General features: G+C 41.7%; 1 protein-coding gene across 1 annotated transcript in view; it reads right to left on the reverse strand.

Moving 5' to 3' along the window:
* The window catches only part of Cpvl (carboxypeptidase vitellogenic like), a 106403-nt gene that overhangs the window by 53825 nt on the left and 34336 nt on the right, over positions 1–18242 (reverse strand). Inside the window, exons 7-10 of the mRNA XM_077796436.1 lie at positions 7586–7750; positions 6975–7106; positions 3453–3551; positions 1764–1940 (exon numbers count right to left, since the gene is read on the reverse strand). Of these exons, the coding sequence (XP_077652562.1) occupies positions 1764–1940; positions 3453–3551; positions 6975–7106; positions 7586–7750 (573 nt within the window). The remainder of the gene's footprint in view (positions 1–1763; positions 1941–3452; positions 3552–6974; positions 7107–7585; positions 7751–18242) is intronic.

Below are 18242 nucleotides of genomic sequence, written 5' to 3' on the forward strand. Positions count from 1 at the left end.
CATCAGCTGAGCTCTATGCCTCACCCTATCCTCTCATAGCTGAGAGGGAATCATATTCTAGTTAAATTTATACAGTGAGCCAAGTGCACAAATAATGTACATGGGAAATTTTTTCACTCAACAAAACCACATGGCATTTCTCAATGTTATATTAGATATTTTTTTTTTGTCTTAAAACACAATGCTAAGCTCTTTTTGGTTAAATAAATTTGTGAACCATAAATACCTCATGGATTATGGAGGAGTGTTAGATATATTCTTTAGCGTAGCCCTAACCTTTCTTTCACTCATTCCCTGGTCATGGACATTGGCTCCTAGCTGGTGCCAGGATGGATGACAGGCTGAGAGCCCATAATGGCAGGACCATGTGCCAAGCATAACCATGGAGGAGACCTCAGAGAAGAAGAGAGGCAGCCGTGCTTTGGGGAGTTGTTCAGAGAAGGCTGGAAGCAGGTAAACACAAAGGGCCGCTGCATTTCCCCAGCAGAACCAAACCCAAGAATGGTTGCAATGCTGGCTTGATGCAGTTAGATACTTACTTTCTTTCCATAAAAGTATTCCATCAAGTTCTGTGGGATTATAATGGGTGTGCAGTCTCTGTGTGCCATTGACCATAGATTATTTTAAACCAGGGTTCCATGTCAAACTCTGTATGGAGGCAGGATCAGAAAAGTGGACTTTCCAGGGTTGCCATGATCTGAAACACACTATACTAAGGATGCATTTGAAGTGATGTCCTGAACAGTAGCACAGCTTGTGCACTGAACCATCCTGAGGCATACGGTTGCTAACAGGCATCTTAGAAATGTATATTCCTCATGCCAGCCAATGGTAAAAAAGAGTCAGATAGTTGGAAATAAAGTATCTTGAGGATAAATTTTCTTTTCCTGATTCAGCCTACTGGCTGCTCTGGTTTTTGTTTATCCCGAGTTCATTAGCCTTGTCTCTGCCATATAAAAATAAGGAAGCCTCTGCTGGTTGTCTGTTCTATCATTAGTACATTGGCCCCATAGACCATCCCCATGACAAACAACAGCCATCCTGGGGGATCAGAGCAGGAGGGGAGACAGGGGATGGGGACAAGATGACTTCTCCTCCTCCCTCATGGGGAGGACACCAAGGGCCCATGCCCCCTCTGCCTGAACCTGCAGGGACACTTCCTGTGAGTTCAACTTCCTCTCCTGTCTCTAGCGGCTGAGCAGGCAGATCGTCTCCAGGTGGACACACAGAGCCGGACTCATCGGGCCTCAGAATAGGACCTTTCTCTTCCGTTATTTCTGCCTGACAGCCGGGCAGAGCCTCTGGTTAAAGCAGATACTGCAACAGCTACTGCTGAGCAAAGTGAATGCACACGATTATTAGGGAAAATCAATTTTTGGAATAACCAGTTGCTGTCCCGTATCCCTGACTTCACTGAGGTTCATATGATACGGCAAACACTGAAGGAACTGGCTCAGGTACAGACCAGTCATTTTTTTTTCTGCTCTGAGAGTCTCTTCCCAAGAAAGAGTGAGAGCTGGCAAGTGCCACAGGGAATTTCATTTTAAGGAATGATGGGCGAAGGGGGTGGGTTAATTAAAAGAAAAAAATCTTTTAATATAAAGAAATGCAACAAACCAGAGATTATTTATGTTTGCAAATAGTATAAATTGTTATTGTTGTTGTTGTTTGAAGACAGAGGCAAGTTACAAATAATAGAGTCAGCTCTGCCCTGGGAAATCTGAAAAGTTCTTAAGAGACAGTAACTGCAGTCACCTTCCTACCTTGTAGTTGTTATTCATGATCTCCGTGAGCCAGGTCTTGACCGACTTCATCGTGTCCTGTCGCAAGTACTTTTCAACATCAGCTCCATCACTGAAGGTCTGGTTTCCCACGTGGATGGCTCGTCTCACTTCTGAGAGTGACAGAAACTTCCCGTAGTAAGTTTGGTCCCCAGGTTCCTGGCAGAGGGTGCATCAGAAAGATATTAAGAAACAGCATGCCCGGGAAAGCTGTGGGTTTCTCATAGCACAGAATACAGTAAGTAAGAGAGGACAGGTCTCTTAACGTGGCCCCACTCTGGAAATTTTTAAAAAGAAGTTTGTGAGGTGGTTTAAATGAAATCCTCGTACTAAGGACAAATCAGGATGATCTGACACTCTTGGAGCCAATATCCAATTCGCAAGTGTGGGATTTTCCTTTTCAGAAACTAATCTTTTGCAACCTGTGACTCCACTTAGGGGAAGAGACAGGGAGGGCAAAGGGTAGAGGTGAGATGGTCCATATCAACTGCTCCTTGTTGGTGGCTCCATGGAAAGAAGGTGAAGTAGCTCTTGGAGGCCAGAGGGGTAGTAGATTAAAAGCTACGGATTTCTTCTCTATGGTCTGATGTTTATTAAAGCCACACAAACAATACCAGCTGAGTACAGGGGGAAATACATCAGGTGTAAAAACAGATATTTTATGAGGAAGATAAAAGAAAAGTAGTTCATGAGTCTTATTTTTAAAAAATTCGAACACAACACTGCATAAAAGCCTCTGTAATAATAATTATACTGAAAAGGAAAAAAAGAATAAAGGCTTTAAAAATACTTCAAGTTACAAAAGGATAAAAATTTGGGGGTTTGAGTGTGCCAATTTTCTGCTTTGTTAGCAATTTTTGTTAACTGTGAATATATTATGTTGTAGAGAAAAATGCAAATCACAAATATTGTTTCTCTCTTCCCCGCCATATGTCTTATTCATGGTACAATCGAAACCCAAAACCATCGGATAGACAAATTCCACTGAAATTGACTTTATAATTAATAGTTCACAAAATGTGATCATTTTAAAAACAGAACACATTGTCAGACAAAGATTATACAAATCCCAACCCCCATTTGGCTCCCTTTCTCTTACTTGGCTAATTCTACACAAAAGACATGACTCTGGCCTACTTTTAAGAAAGAAACTACTTTGGTACTTGAAGAAATATTCTACAGGACTTGAAGTAGGGCTGAACTGAATGCACTAAACACCTCAAGTTAAAACGAAGACAAAGCAAATATTTTCATACAGGCTTTGGTAGCTTTGATTATCCAAGCCATCTTAAGTACAGAACAAAGAATGTGGGCATTTTCAAGAGGTTCATAAACAGGCTTGAAACTCTGAGACCTCATACCCAGAGCTGCAATCCCAGCTTCCACCCTTTCCACAAGCTCTTCTGCAAAACAAGCTCTGGAAGGGAAACCGCCCCATCAGGAATTGTTCTGTGTGATATGGGATATCACACATTATGGATGGTCAGATTATAACACATACAACATTGGTGGGAAACAGACTGCAATCAGTTTAGGAGACCAACTCAGGCACTCCACTTTGGATATCTCTGTCTAGCAGAAAGCCAACTACCCTATTTTCCAAATCAGAGGAGGTCTGGTTTTGCCAAAAGTTTTAAGCAGACGTGACTACGGTTTGAAAAATGTTATTACCGTGCACTGTAAAATGTTGTAGTAGTTAGAACATCCCGTCACATTCTCGAAGTAAGAAATATCACTCGTCAAGTCGCCATCCAGTAGTCTATCCAGGATCTGGGTTGAGAAGCGGGGAGGAGAGAAAGAAACATCAGGGTGGATGAACATGCACAAGTATTTGTCATTCCGCTTCTCATTTCCTTTACTGTTTCATTCCTTGAGCATTTACTACACATCTTCTCTGTGCAAAAAGCTGTCCTAGGCATTGGGAAAACTTCAGTGAACAAGACAGATCAAGCTGATATTCAAGGGGAAAACAAAATCCCCAGCATTGTTAGGTGAAATATGCAGTATGTTAGAGTGTACAAATTCTATACGTTAGGGAATGACAAGGAGAGGCGTCATGGGTATGTGCACACGTCCGTAGGGGACCCTAAAGAGAGGGCATCTCTTAGAAGATGGCACTTGATTTAAGATCTATTGGAAGGAAGAAAGCTATACAGACAACTTGGAGAAAAAACATTCTAGACAGAGAAAGGAGCAAGTTCAGAGGCCTCAATTATAGGAATGAATCTTGTGGGAAGGGATGCCTTAAGATGGATAGTGGACCACTCGCCACAGTACTAGGAGAGAGGACAGAGGGTGTGGGCATATATGCAGGTGCCTGGAACTGATAGAAGTAACCTTTGGATGGCTGACATTAAAAACTTGGTCAACAGAGGAGGGCAAGAGCAGTCAGCACGGCTGGGTGCTTTTCTCCAGCCAGGTGCAGCTGCCTGGAACAGGCGTGGGGTGCAGGGAGGTGGATCCAGTCAAGGCTGTGGTTTAGCCAGAGGAGCAGGAGAAAGTGCTAAAGGGGTTCAGGAGTCAGGAAGGTCTAGACCTTGGTATTAAGTTTGGTAATTAGAGAAATGAGGACCAGAGAGGGTTAGATAGATCATGAAGAGCTAGATGGGTCAGTGGATTTAGAGACCATGGGGCTGTAGGACTCCTGGCACTGGCATGTCAGCACAAGTGAGCTGGAAGGGTAGGAGGTGGCAGTTGGAGAAAGCTGTTTAAATTTGAGATTGTGAGAATTCAAAAAACTTAACAACAAAAAAACCCCAAACAACCCAATCAGCAAATGGGCCAAGGAACTGAACAGGCAGGCACTTCACAGAAGATGAAGTACAAATGGTCAACAAATATATGAAATATGTTCAACCTCTCTAGTTATTAGGGAAATGCAAATTAAAATATACTAAGATTTCATCTCACTCCAGTCAGAATGGCAATTATCGAAAATCCAAGTAACAATAAATGTTGGCAAGGACGAGGGGGAAAAAGGCACATTCATACGTTGCCGGTGGGACTGCAAATTGATGCAACCACTCTGGAAAGCAGTATGGAGATTGCTCAGAAAACTTGGAATGGAACCACTATTTGACCCAGCTATCCCACTCCTCAGGATATACCCAAAGAACTTCAAATCAGCATACAGCCATATCAATGTTTATAACAGCTCAATTTACGATAGCAAAGCTATGGAACCAACGTAGGTGCCCTTCAACAGATGAATGGATAGAGAAAATGTGATTATATATATACAATGGAATATTATTCAACCTTAAAGAAGAGTGAAATTATGGCATTTGCTGGTAAATGGATGGAGCTGGATAATATAATGCTAAGTGAAATAAGCCAATCCCCAAAACTCCAAAGGCTAAATGTTCTCTCTGATATGCAGATGCTAAAACACAATAAGGGGAGGGGGGAGAGAATAGAAATTCATTGTATTAGACAAAAGGGAATGAAGAGAATGGAGGGGATGGTGTGAATAGGAAAGACAGTAGAATAAATCGTAGGTAACTTTCCTATATTCATGTATGAATACACAACCAGTGAAACTCCACATCATGTTCAACCACAAGAATGGGAAGTTATATTCCATGTATGTATAGTATTCAAAATACACTCTACTATCACGTGCACATCTAAAGAGAGCAAATAAAAATTTTTTAATTGAGATTGTAGAATGCCTAATGGCTTTTGGTAACAAGGAATGAGCAGCTGAGTAGAATGTGATTGTTGCAAAAGAGGAGGCCAAGGGACTGAGGGATAGGGTATTGAAAGGATCATCAATACAAACACCATGGTCACCAGGAGTCCTAATGAGAGAGTCGCATGTTCCTTGTCTCTGAATACACAGCATACCTGAACTTCCCCCAGGTTCTCTAGCCCTCTGGGTGTCTGAGCTTGTTGGGCCTCAGTCATCTCCCTGCTTTCTTCACATCTTTAGGCCTCTCAAATGTTCTTGCTCTTGACACTGCTGTGTGCTTTCAAATCACTAAATGTCTCATGGGAAAATTGGTCTTATGCCACATAAAATTAGTATTAATTCTAAATTCTAAAGGTTCCTTTTTGTCCTGTTCAACTACCAACAGTGGAGGGCCTAAAACCAATCTTGAAAATATTGTCACGGTGGGTTGGGGCGAGATCCTACACATCTCCAAGAGAATCCCTCTTCCTTCGCATTCCTTCCTATGACACAAAAAAATCCTGAATCCACACTTTGCAGACACATTTGGTCACAGAAGAGGAAGTCCATAAGCATGGCGCTGGATGGCTATGACTTCTCTATCTCAATCTGTTTGCACAGGTTGCCGCCATCAGAATTCATAGCAAGAATGGTCACTGCCTTGGGTGACTTCGGGTAAGTGTCCTAAAGTTTGAATGTCTCCCATTTTGATCTGAACAGGCTGATCTGGAGTGTCCAGTAGACTATTAATATCAGGCTTCTGCCCTAATAAACCATAATGAATCCTAAAGTCCTCAAAATTCAGTCCTTGCCTCATCAAACCAATATGTCAATCATAGAAAACATGACCAAAAGCCCCAGGAGAATTGTTTACACACAGCCTTTGTCTGCAATTGTCCCAAACACCTAACTTCCTATATTGTAGTTTAGTGTACTCTTATGTTTTAAATACCAAGAAAAGGCTGAAGAATATAAGCATATTATCAGATTCTCAAGTTTACTTTGAGAGGAGCAACATCATCATAACTACAAATACCAATGGCTCTTTGCAACAGTCTCAGATCACTACACTTCACAATCTCTTGTTCCCGACACATGGGAACATGTGCTGTTTGTCAAGCACTGTGGTCACTTCTCCAGCTGAAACCCTGTCTGTGGTCATAAGCCTTCTAAATGGTTTTGCACACATGTTGAAGTTTATGCATTTACTTCCGAGGCTGCCTTTCTTCTGATTTCCATATGATAGGAGAGGCCTTTAAGTCCCACACAGCATTTAAAGAAATCAGAACAGTTCATGAACACACAGCTAGACAAACACTCCAAGATGACCTCAGGCTTAATACAGCCAAAGTAAATTCAAAGAAACACAGACAGTTCGTTTCTGCACGCCGTGCCCACTCATCTCTCCAAGCAGATATTCCTTCTCTCATAAAAAATGCCTGAGCACCATGGGGCTTCACTGACCCCTCCTCTCCTCAGATGGTTTTAATTGCTTGAGGGCAGCACAGGGCCCCAGAACTCACTTCAAAGGCCCGTAGCCAGTTCTCCTCCTTGATGTATTTTATACACTTATTGCACTGCTTCTGGAAGTACTTTCTCTGCCTCTCATCCAACAAGCCAATTTCGTAGAGGAATGGCGCGTAGCCCTTTATAATCTGAGGACAAAAGAGACACACATAAGTGCCAGACACTGAGAAGGAGAGAAGGCAGGAAGCCCATTTGCTTTGTGAAGTCACACTTCATAACTTTCAGTCTGGTGCTAGAAATAGCCAGATAGGACAACTGTACACACACGCCCGTACAAAATACACACGTGCACACGTGCAACACACACACACACACCCTACAAACACACAAAACCCACCCAACACAAACACACAAAATACACAACACACAGCATAAACACACAGCACAACACACATAGTACAACACAGTCGGTGTAGGCTGGCAGAGCAAGTTGACTGAAACATGGTAAAAAAAAAAAATGGAAGAGTTCAGTCAAAAGGTCTATTGGTATTGCCCTTTATCAAGTTAAGCTTTTAAGGTAAAAGGAGCTCGTCCACCTGGCCCTCTGATTAAAAAGAGATCTGATCTCATTAAGTTACAAAAGGGAAACAAACATCATCACACTTACCGATTCAGGGTCAGAATATGCATTTCCAAGAGCAATTCCTTTCAGGTGGATCTTGACCTGCTCCTTGGGGTTGAGGGCGTGGATGTAGTGCGCAAGTGCGGGTACGTACTTCCCTGCATAAGACTGAGGGGGACAGATATTGAAGGGAACAGTCACAAATCGGGGCTAGTACAGGTACACAAGCTTATGCTGATGAAATAACAATGAAGCTTCGATTAATTCCGTGGAAGGTTTACCTTGGATTTCTTAACCTCACATTGAAACCCCCAATAGAAAGGAGTGTATTTGCATGCACATATTTTCTTTCCTTCCTTCCTTCCTTCCTTCCTTCCTTCCTTCCTTCCTTCCTTCCTTCCTTCCTTCCTTCCTTCCTTCTTTCCTTCCTTCCTTCCTTCTTTGCTTCTCTCTCTCTCTCTCTCTCTCTCTCTCTCTCTCTCCTTCCCTCCCTCCCTCCTCACTTCTCTTTCTCTCTCTCTCTCTCTCTCTCTCTCTCTCTCCCCTCCCCCCCTCACTTTTTTGGTCATTACCAAATAGCACCCAAGTGACATGCCAGTCGGGGACAGGTGCACACATACAAAAATTAACAACAAACATGTAATAAGGGAACATTCTAATTTCCTTACGAAATAAAATAATGTGGACCAATGAACATGATTCTGCCATCAGTCAGGCTTTTCTTACCAGAAAGTTCTATTCAAAGCCTTAATTAAAAGGGAAAAAAAGTCTCACATTGAAATTTAAGACTTAAAAGTCTGTATAATGATACAGATTTTGAAATCAACATGCATTAAAGGAATAGGAGAAGGGGAAAAGGAAAATAATGCCTATTGGCCACTAAAATTTTCACTTAAATATATCTTTATTTCCAACCTTTTCCAGCACATGGTCTTTTTCCAAAGTCAAAATATCTTGTAGACATCCTTTCACCTAACAAACATAATAGTTCTTCTTTTAGAGTATGCTGAAAAAGTGCTATGTTGACTCAGTAATATTTTAAAAACAGTTCCTGTGTATTTTCCATTGAGAGTTACATTCCTTGGTGGGGGAGGCAGTACCAGGAATGGAACCTAGGGGTGCTTAACCACTGAGCCACATCCCCAGCCCTTTTTTATTCTTATTTTGAGACAGGATCTCACTAAGTTGCTTAGGGCCTCGATAACTTGTTCAGGCTGGCTTTGAACTCATGATCCTCCTGCCTCAGCCTCCTGAGCCACTGGGATTACAGGTTTGTGCCATTGTGCACAGCCAAAGTAGCCTTGTTAACATCTCCACTTGTTATTAAACTTGCTATGTTCAAAATGAAGCCCAAGTCCCCAAACCTTCCCTTTCTTCCAGACCAAAAGTATTTTCTCATGTACACCCCACCAGAAATCCATCAGCCAAGCTTGTCAACTTTACCTATTCTATCAAAATGTGTCTGGAGTCCATGTCTCCTCACACCCCCACTCCTCACCTTGCTCCTGGTCACCATCATATCATCTCCTGCCTCCTCCATCTAACTGCAGGAACCTCCTCAATGGTCCCCTTCGATCTATTTTTAGACAGTGGACCTGTAAGATCTAAACCAGATCATGCCAGTCCTTGGATCAGATCCTTCAATGACTTCCTCCAACCCTGAGTAAAAGCAACGGGCCTTTTTCTGGGGCATAAAGGCTAGCATGATCTGCTCCCTTCCCCAACCTTCCCCCTATCTTCTTTCTCATTGTTCCCCAGTCCTTCTGGGTTCCACAGTGTTCCTTGCACATGCCGCCCACATGCCAGCCAGGGCCTTCACGTCATCTGTCCCCTCCACCTGGAAGGCTTCTCCCCCAGGCTCCCTCCCTAAGAGAGGCCTTCTGAGCTGCCCTTCCTGGCCACCCTACCTAAAAGTTAGCATCCCTTCTTTTCCATTTTATATCCCCCGCTCTCTCCTTCCTCTTCCTCTTCATCCTTATCACCATCCAACTTTAATTTTTTATCTTGTATATTGTTGTTTTTCCACCCATACTACAGGATAAGATCTCCAATCTCAGGGGTATGGTCTGTTTGGTTTATTTGTGTCCACTGTGCATTCGTATTGTGAAATGCTGTCCCTTTGTCAGGGTTCAATAAACAGTTGTTGAATGAATGAGTTTACATATATTTGAAAAAGAGTGATGCATGTATGTTCAAAGTAGACCAGAAACCTTCTGTGGGTACCTGTGTGTCAACAGGTCCTTTACAATATCTCCAAGGCTTTCCAGAGGTCTGTTGTTCAAAGGCGGGGAGCTCCAGAGGGCTTTCCTTTAATCCATAACATAATCACAGGGAGACAACTATTCCCTTTTCAAGATAGGACACCAGGCAGAATTGAGACATTAAATAGAACAGCCAGAATTATACCTGGTCCAACCTACTCTAAAAACCTCAACTCCTTCCAAGTTATGATAAAAGAACATAATTTAAGTAATCTATTCACCACCTCCTTACTGATGCAGGCTTCTTAGGCAATAATAATTATTTAGGCAAAAGTATTGAATCATAGTAATTTATTCATAGTAATTTAGTCATGAGTACATTTAGCTGCCTTGTGGTAATATAGAGATGTGTTTTCATGTCAGAAATTCAGTTTATTTTATAACTGTGCTATATTATCATTAGTGGCAATAAGTGAACATTTATCAAATAAAATTTCTGTAAAATGACAAAAAAAAAAGCACATTTTCTTGAGCGATCATTTTACTGGTAAAGATGTACCACATACTCTTTATTCAACAGTGGCATATTGAGCAACTCTGCTGTCAAAGTCATTATATAGATACTTGAACAGACACAAAAATGAGCAGGCACAAGACTTGTCCTTGTAAAATTTACAATTTCTTTTGAAAATACATTCTGAAAACTTTGCCTCCAATGTTCAGAAGGTTTACCATTTCATGAATTGTTATTCCCATAATATATGCATATTGACCGGCATAAAGGAGATACATAAAAACATACTTGATAAATGAACAACCTATCTGGCACGACTTCTAAATATTTTTTCCCTCTGTTAACTGGTTACAAACGCTTAAAAATATATGTTCTAGTGATATTGTAATTGAAGTTGTCTTATCGTGAGCCTGGTAATAAAACTCCTCTTTTCACCTCTGAGATGGAAGGGCACAGACTTTAAGTTGTTCTATAGTGATGACAAATTAAGTCTAAAGCATCCACCTTTTTATGGCACCTTCCCCATGTGACCATCTAGGATATCATCAGGCAGGAAATTAAGAAGGAACACGCATTTGACTTTTGAGCATCTACTCATACACCAGGCTACTTCACCTATTATAATCTGAGTCCATTTACCATCAACATTATTTTCCTATATTTTACAACGATGAAAATAAGGGTTTGGGTGTCTCAGTCACATGGCTAACTGGAATTCCACCCAGGCATGGCCCCTCCCCCGCTCTCATTCCTATCAAATCCCATTTCAGTGAGTGGCCCTGGAATGCCTGGGTCTCCGACCCCCATGCTGGGACCTGATCTTGTTTTCATCCTTTCCATGCTTGCTCTGCTGACCATTTGTGAAAAACCTGACAGCAGGATGGGCAGTACTATAATCATTTCCAAAACCAGATTCTTCAATATTCAGTCCACATCTGCTAACCTCACGGGTGATGATGTTTATCTCATTTTTTCTGCTTCTAATGACTATCACACACTTCCTTGCTTTGTGACAGTGTGACAAATCCTTCATTGCCTTTTTCATTAATCATTCCACTGGTTGAGCGACTCAGGCTGTCACACAGTAGACAATTATAGGATTATTCTATGGAAAACAGACACCAAAACATTATAATGAAATTTTCAATTATTTTCACCCTCCTTATTGAGATGTATTTCTTTTTTGTTTTCGAAAGAAGACTTCTTATCCTTGAATCATTTATTTCTCAATTTTCTGACCACCACTAGCACTTCAAAAGACAACCAGACAATAAATCAATTATGTTCTGTTTTACCTAGGTTTTCACTTCCTGTCTATATTTTAAAATAGAATAGAAACTCATGTTTGGGGGGAAGCTTTAGCTATGACTGCCTAATGGGCTGTGATCCTGATTCTAAGAACTCTTGCTCCTTTTCTTCTGAGTTCTGCCCATACTTATGACAACAGCAACTGCAACCAGACTCTTGTCCTGTGGTTTCTCTGACCTGCCCACGGTGCTCAGCAATGTGGGCAGCAGCCGGTCAAGGAAGGCCCCGAAGTCTGCAAATTAACATTAACCTTCTAGCATCAGATCAGAACCTGGCCTCATAAAAGCTCAAAGCAACATCAAAGCGATTATAAGAGGAAAGAGAAAAAGCACAGCCAGAAACTGTCTGATACATATTATTTCAGAGTTCGGCAATGACCTTCAAGTGAGGAACTCAGCCAGATAAACATATATACCTTACACAACAAATAGGACCAGGTTTGCAATCGACACATCTGGATTTTAGTCTCCCCTTATTATTCCTTTCTGATATTTAAAGCTGCCAACTCTAGCACTGCTCTTGTTTGGTTAATTTCTCCCAGGGTGACCCTATTTGAACACACCTCCAACAAGAGGGAACAGAGACACTAGGGTGTGTTTGTACATACTTCTATTTGCTGGAGCTTAGCGAAGCAATAAACTTCCAATTCTCCTACGACATCAGAAGGATCTCAGAGTTCAGTTCTCAATTTTTTATTTCCCCCATGAGAATAAGACCTCCACATCATAGCTGAACTGTAGTTTTGACTCTTGGTCTGCAATCATTCTGAGCACTTAAATGATGTTTGGAACAGCCTAATGCAAATCACATGAGGAGCATATTGTACTTGTAAAAATAGTCTAGAGAGAATGTAATGTTTGGTTAATTATCCAGGTATTTAAAAGTACAATGAAATTAGACTTAAAGAAACTTGTGATTGTGTGTTCTCAGTCTCTCCCTTCGTACATGTTTCAACAATATCCACTGCTGACTTACTGCACCCCTGCAGCCCAGTTACTTGTAAAGGAAGGGAAAAAAAGAGTACATATTTAAAATCCAGTTTCAATCAACTCCTCCAGAAGGAGAGGGGAAAAAAAAAGAAAAACAGTGTCAGAGAATAATATTATAATGGAAACAATGTTCTCTTGCAGAAATTTCACATATGTTCACAGTTACTATTCTTTAAGCTCTTCTCAGCCAGCCATATATTTCTTACTGAGGTTTAGTAGGAAAAAAAAAAAAGATACAGTTAGACTCCTTCTCTGCCTTGATTCTCCATATACATTTCATGGGAAAACATTCAGAACTTTATAGGTGATAATAAGCAATGGCTTTGGGAAGTGAGGCACACCTCAACCCGCACACAAAGATCCCCCATCCACAGCTCCTAACCTCTGCCTGGCAGAAATAGGCAGGGGGTGTTGTCAATGTCAGCAATGATGTGTTGAGGATGCTGAGGGACATTCTGAGCCCCTCTGCTCTGTCCCCCCTTCCTCAGATGCCTCTCTGAAGAATTCTGAGCTGGACGGTGAGAACTCCTGTCACCTGAAGGAAATGACGTGGGCTGCCTTCAGCAAGGAGTTGTGCACATGCCCTGCCATCCCACCCTTCCCAGCACAGACAATGGAATAGCCACTCCCAATGATGGTGGTGGACCAGAGGGAAGAGGAGAATTGCAACTCCCTGAAGAGAACTGAAGAGAATTTCATACACCCAGAAAAACACACAGAAAGTCACAAAAACTGGTAAGAGCCCTAAGAGCGATGGTGGTAACACCAGGTAGCAGCCAAGGATTAGGCTAGGGCAGCGTTGACTTCATCTAGCCTGAGGGTAGCTAGACTCTCACATCACTCAATACCCTTATTTCCTCTGAGGAGAGAATTGTGTCCTTCGAATGGCCAGTTCAGAAATTTAATGAATGAGGAAAGCTGGAACTTCAGTGTTGTGGTAATCTCTACAACTTCCTAGACATTTCTAGACCGTGCGTCATCTAATTTCGAGACCACATTGCTGCAATTAAAAAAAAAAAGGCTTCTAAGAAGAATATGATTTTATCAAAGCAGCTATTTCTCTTGAAAATGAGCTTAAAAAGACTCTTGCGAAATCTACAGGCACAGACACATAGCAAGAAGATTTTGATCTGTCGCCAACTTTTAGTCACATAAACTGAAGCAAAGGTACATGCTGCCTTCTGAATGATATATTCTCTTTTAGTATTGGGAGGATGCTTCTCTTAAATAAATATTCACCAGGGTCAGATATAGGTGAACAAGATGCACCCTCCCCCCAACTTACTCTGACTTTTTTTGGTGCCAATTTGGAGAAACCTAGCTTGAAGCCAGGTGATTCAAGGAAATGAATAAACTCTTCTGTTTAAAATGGAGAAGACAGTTAATTTGGCCTTTAAATAAAGAGAAGGAACATTCTGGGCCACAGACAACAAATGGAGACCTTTTTTAGATCCCTGTAGAGAATTCAGAAGGCTAAGCTGAATAATAGATGTAACTTAACATTTCCGGTCCCCAACCTGGACATCTCATCCACTCAGGTACTACTGATGTCTCTACACTGCTCAGTCTGTGTAGTAGTTCACTGCAGACAAAGCTTTTCATGATTTCTGATTCCCTTCTCCATGCAACTAAATCAATATGGTAAATACGTATTGATTTGATTTGGATTTGCTCTCCCAAAGCCAGCGGCCCAACTTGCAAACATTTCCATATGTCTTTGTTCAGTTCTTTGGGTTGCAGCTAAACCTTAATTTTTATAATATTAAACTCATTAAATAGTCACAAATCCGTTTTCAATTCTAAAAGAAAATATTGGCAAGTGCAGATGGACATAATTGAAAATAGACATTTGTCATGGGCTCAAGAGTTAAAACAGCTTGAATGCTATCTAATAAAATTCAGCAAGTTCCAAGCCTTGAGAAATAATTGCATTCCAAGGACTTCAGGTCTTTATATCACTTGAAACTTCCACTTAACTCTATAAAACTTTATGATCAAAGCCAAGTCTTTATGATTAAAAGTAAGTCTTGGCCAGAAAGACAGAGACATTCAAAGAGCTAAGGAGCTTCTTTTCTGTTTGTATAAGGTTATAACCCTAGAGATCTGCAGGAAATATGAAAGTGGATGTCTGACTCCCTTCCATGGAAAGAGGATCTGCTCTGCAGGGAGAGGCAGGTCCTGGAGACCAATGTGGTTTTGAGGAGGGGGCCCCAGCTCCATGGAGCATCTCCCCAGGCAGGGCTCAGCCAATTCCTGCAATGCAATTCTCAGGCTCTGGAGTCCAACCTTGCAGGCTTCAATTCTGGCTCCTCCACTTTCTAGCTGGGTTACCTTGGTAAAGCATACCTAACCTCTCTAAGCCTCATTCCCTCACCTGTAAAATAGGGGAAATAATAATATCATTGATATTATAAGGTGGCTGTGGGACTTTAATGAAGTAATACTCAGCAAAATGCCCATCATATAATCCATTCTGAATAAATATCTTTTATTTTAATATGAGATTTGCAAATGAAACCTGTGGTTGAGATGTTCTTAAAGCTCTCTTTTAGCCACTTAATTCAAGGAACCCAAGCCTGGACTAAAAGGATAATGATATAGGCCTTCAGAGCATGATGACTGGCCTATTGCAAGTAGAGATCTCCACTCCACCTCTCTGCTTGCACTTAGTGCTATGAAGTCCCTATTACAAATACCTTTCCATGGGCAGGTGCTGTCCTCCATTCAAATGCAGATATGTTGATAGTATACCACATTGGCTTCATTTATCAGATCTTGCTAATGGACAGTGAGCTAATAAGTCAAAGTGGGGACAGACCAAAGAATAATCACAACAAGGATGGAGAAAGCTGGAGAATTAAACCTGAATATAATACAGTCAAGGCAAGCAGGGCTGGGGTAGGAGGCTGGGCATAAAATAGGCCTGGAAAATAAGAGTAGGAAGGAGAGTTCTGAGGGACCAGGACATAGGAGAGCAGCGGGGTATGTTCAATGAGAGGGAGATGAAAAGATGCGGGAGAGAAATAGCATCAATATTTTAATTTTATCTAATGACAACCTTTCATGAAGCCACTCTATCTCATTCATTAAACAGCATGCCTAGTATTGCATGATGCACATTTTTAAAACATGGTTCCCACATACAAGGAGCCAGCTGCCTCAAATAACAGACCATTGTGATCCCAATGAAGGTCATCCGACATCATGCTCCCCACAGACCTTCACCCGTGTGGGTGAAGATAAAGCATCCAATTAAGTTCACTAACTACTATATAAATAGCTTTAAAATTCTGCCTGTATTGGCCTCAAATTAACAATGCTTGAAAAACTGCTTGTAGAGAGACTCTGCCCTTCTCTGATGCTGGAGAAGCAATGCCCAGGTTGACCCATCTGCCCTGCCATTTTGGATGGTTTCCCATCCATCCATAACCACTCAGGAGCACAGCCTCTTCCCTGGGAGTGGCTCAAGGAAGCCACATGCTCAGGGACAATGGGCCATCCCTCTGTCTTGCCAGCTTTCTCCTCCATGAGGCTGTTCTGCTTTACCATCTAGCTGGGCTTCCAGTGACTGGGGAGGACTCTACAGTGTGCCTGTGCTTCAAGAACAAGGGCAGGCTCACTAACAGTTACTGGCTTGGGAAGGATAACACTTAAAGAAAGTTAATTATGGGAATTAAATGGAGCTTGTTTCTTTTTGAAGTACATTTTTTTCATGCCTTGAGGAGGGTGATTTACAGACACATTTGTCTCTCTTTAGAGAAAATTAATTCCAGTTGGTGTTCTGGGCAGGAATAAAGAGAAGGAAAGGGGACAAAGAGGCTTCTTCCATCTTCCTCACACCCACAGCAGGCTCCCTCTGGGGTGCCACGCCTGGTGTATACTACAGGGGCAAGGAGCCTGGGGTGGATCCTGGCACATCTGCTGCTATCCATATGAAAAACAAATAAACCCAACCCTAATATCAACTTCTAAGCTCCGTCTTCATCTTTTAGATGAAGCAAGTTATTTCTTTTAAAAATGATTTCAGCTAGGAATGTAGCTCAGTGGTAGATCATCTGCTCAGAATGTACAATGTCCTGGGTTCAAATCGCACACACACACACACACACACACACACAGACACACATTAAAAAAATAAACATAGAAAAGACATTGCCATGTCCCAACAATAAGAGGCAGAGCGTAATACTCAGCCCCTGTCTACATGCTTTGGGCCATATGCTCTGGAGCCATAATAGATTAATCCAGCTTTTCAACATGGATGGTAATAATAGGCATCAATGTTGGGTGTTTGCCACAGCTGGTCACTAGGCTAAATATCTGAGGAGGATTACCTAATTAAATGCTCAAAACAGTGCTATGAAGTAGGTACTATTATTATTTCCAGACTCCCTTCCACCAAAGTCAGGGCTCTGAACAGCTGCTCCAGACCCTCTGAGCATGGCTTCCCCCATTCACACACTCACTGCACCCCCCCCCCACACACACACAGCACACAAGATGAAGGGTTTGGGGTCTGGGGCGTGTGCACAGAAGGCAAAAGACCACTTCTGAATTTATGCATTCATCTTTCAAGGATGATTCTACAAATTGAGCAACATTATTTATTCAGTCCCTCTAAGAGTGTGGGCAAATTAAGAGCTCAGAAAAGAAAGGGTTTTGTTTGTTTTTTTTCTTGAAAAATATGTAATGATTTGTTTGGGCAGGGGGGAGCTGAGAGTGGTGAGAGGAAGGATGGGTAGGCACTATGTTAAAACTGCAATTATATATAGATGCTAGAAGAGTTAAGTGTAGATAACCACAGTTCCACTTTCAATGAAGCAAAATATCCCTAGAAGTGATCTAATTTAAAAACCAACCCCTCTGATTGTAAGATTAAAAGCAGAAGCCCAGAGAAGTTAAAAAGCTTTCCCAGAATCATCCGGTGAGGTCTCAAGTCTCCTAATTATTGATCCAGAATTCCTTCCACATCTTTATTCTGTTTCATGGCCTTAAAACAGATGACAGACCAGATGAAACCAACTGGACTAGAGAAACAGAGCATTGTAATAATGATAGACCATCATGGTGTTATCATCTGGTGCTCTTCCTTCTGGAAAGAGACAAACCCTCAGGCAGAACAGACCCCATGCCATTCATTGCTACCTGGCAACCTGGAATCTCTACCTCAGGCCTAGCCTGCCCACTTACATCTTTCTTCATTGACTAGAAGGTACAGGTTCCCTCAAGTGTATTCATCCTGGCAGCAAAGAATGTAAAAAGAAAACTGTCCTTTCCCATACACATTTGGAAATTACATGCATAAAACCACCAGGCAGAAATAAAATAGACAAGCCAAATTTTTCATCCGGGATTTGGCAGCTTTGCTGAGCATTCAACATCATGGTTAAAAACATTGCCATATTACTTGCAAGACAAGGTTTTACACATTAAACAGATCACTCTTCTGTTGCAGAGGGAGAGAGGGCATTTTCCAGGGCTGCTGCCAGATGACAGGAGTGTCACAGCCTGCCCCATCCCCAACCTGCCTCTGAGACTGGTTAAACAAGCAAGAATGAGAGGGAATTATTGGTAGAGGACTAACTAATTTCAACTGGAGAACTGGCTATAGAAACCCTGAAGCACGGTGTGAAGCAGTCCATATATTCTTTCCAAATGACTTAGAGGAAAGCAGGTTTTAAAAGAAAACG

Source organism: Urocitellus parryii, chromosome 3 (assembly GCF_045843805.1).
Source record: "Urocitellus parryii isolate mUroPar1 chromosome 3, mUroPar1.hap1, whole genome shotgun sequence".
Taxonomy (NCBI): Eukaryota; Metazoa; Chordata; class Mammalia; order Rodentia; family Sciuridae; genus Urocitellus; species Urocitellus parryii.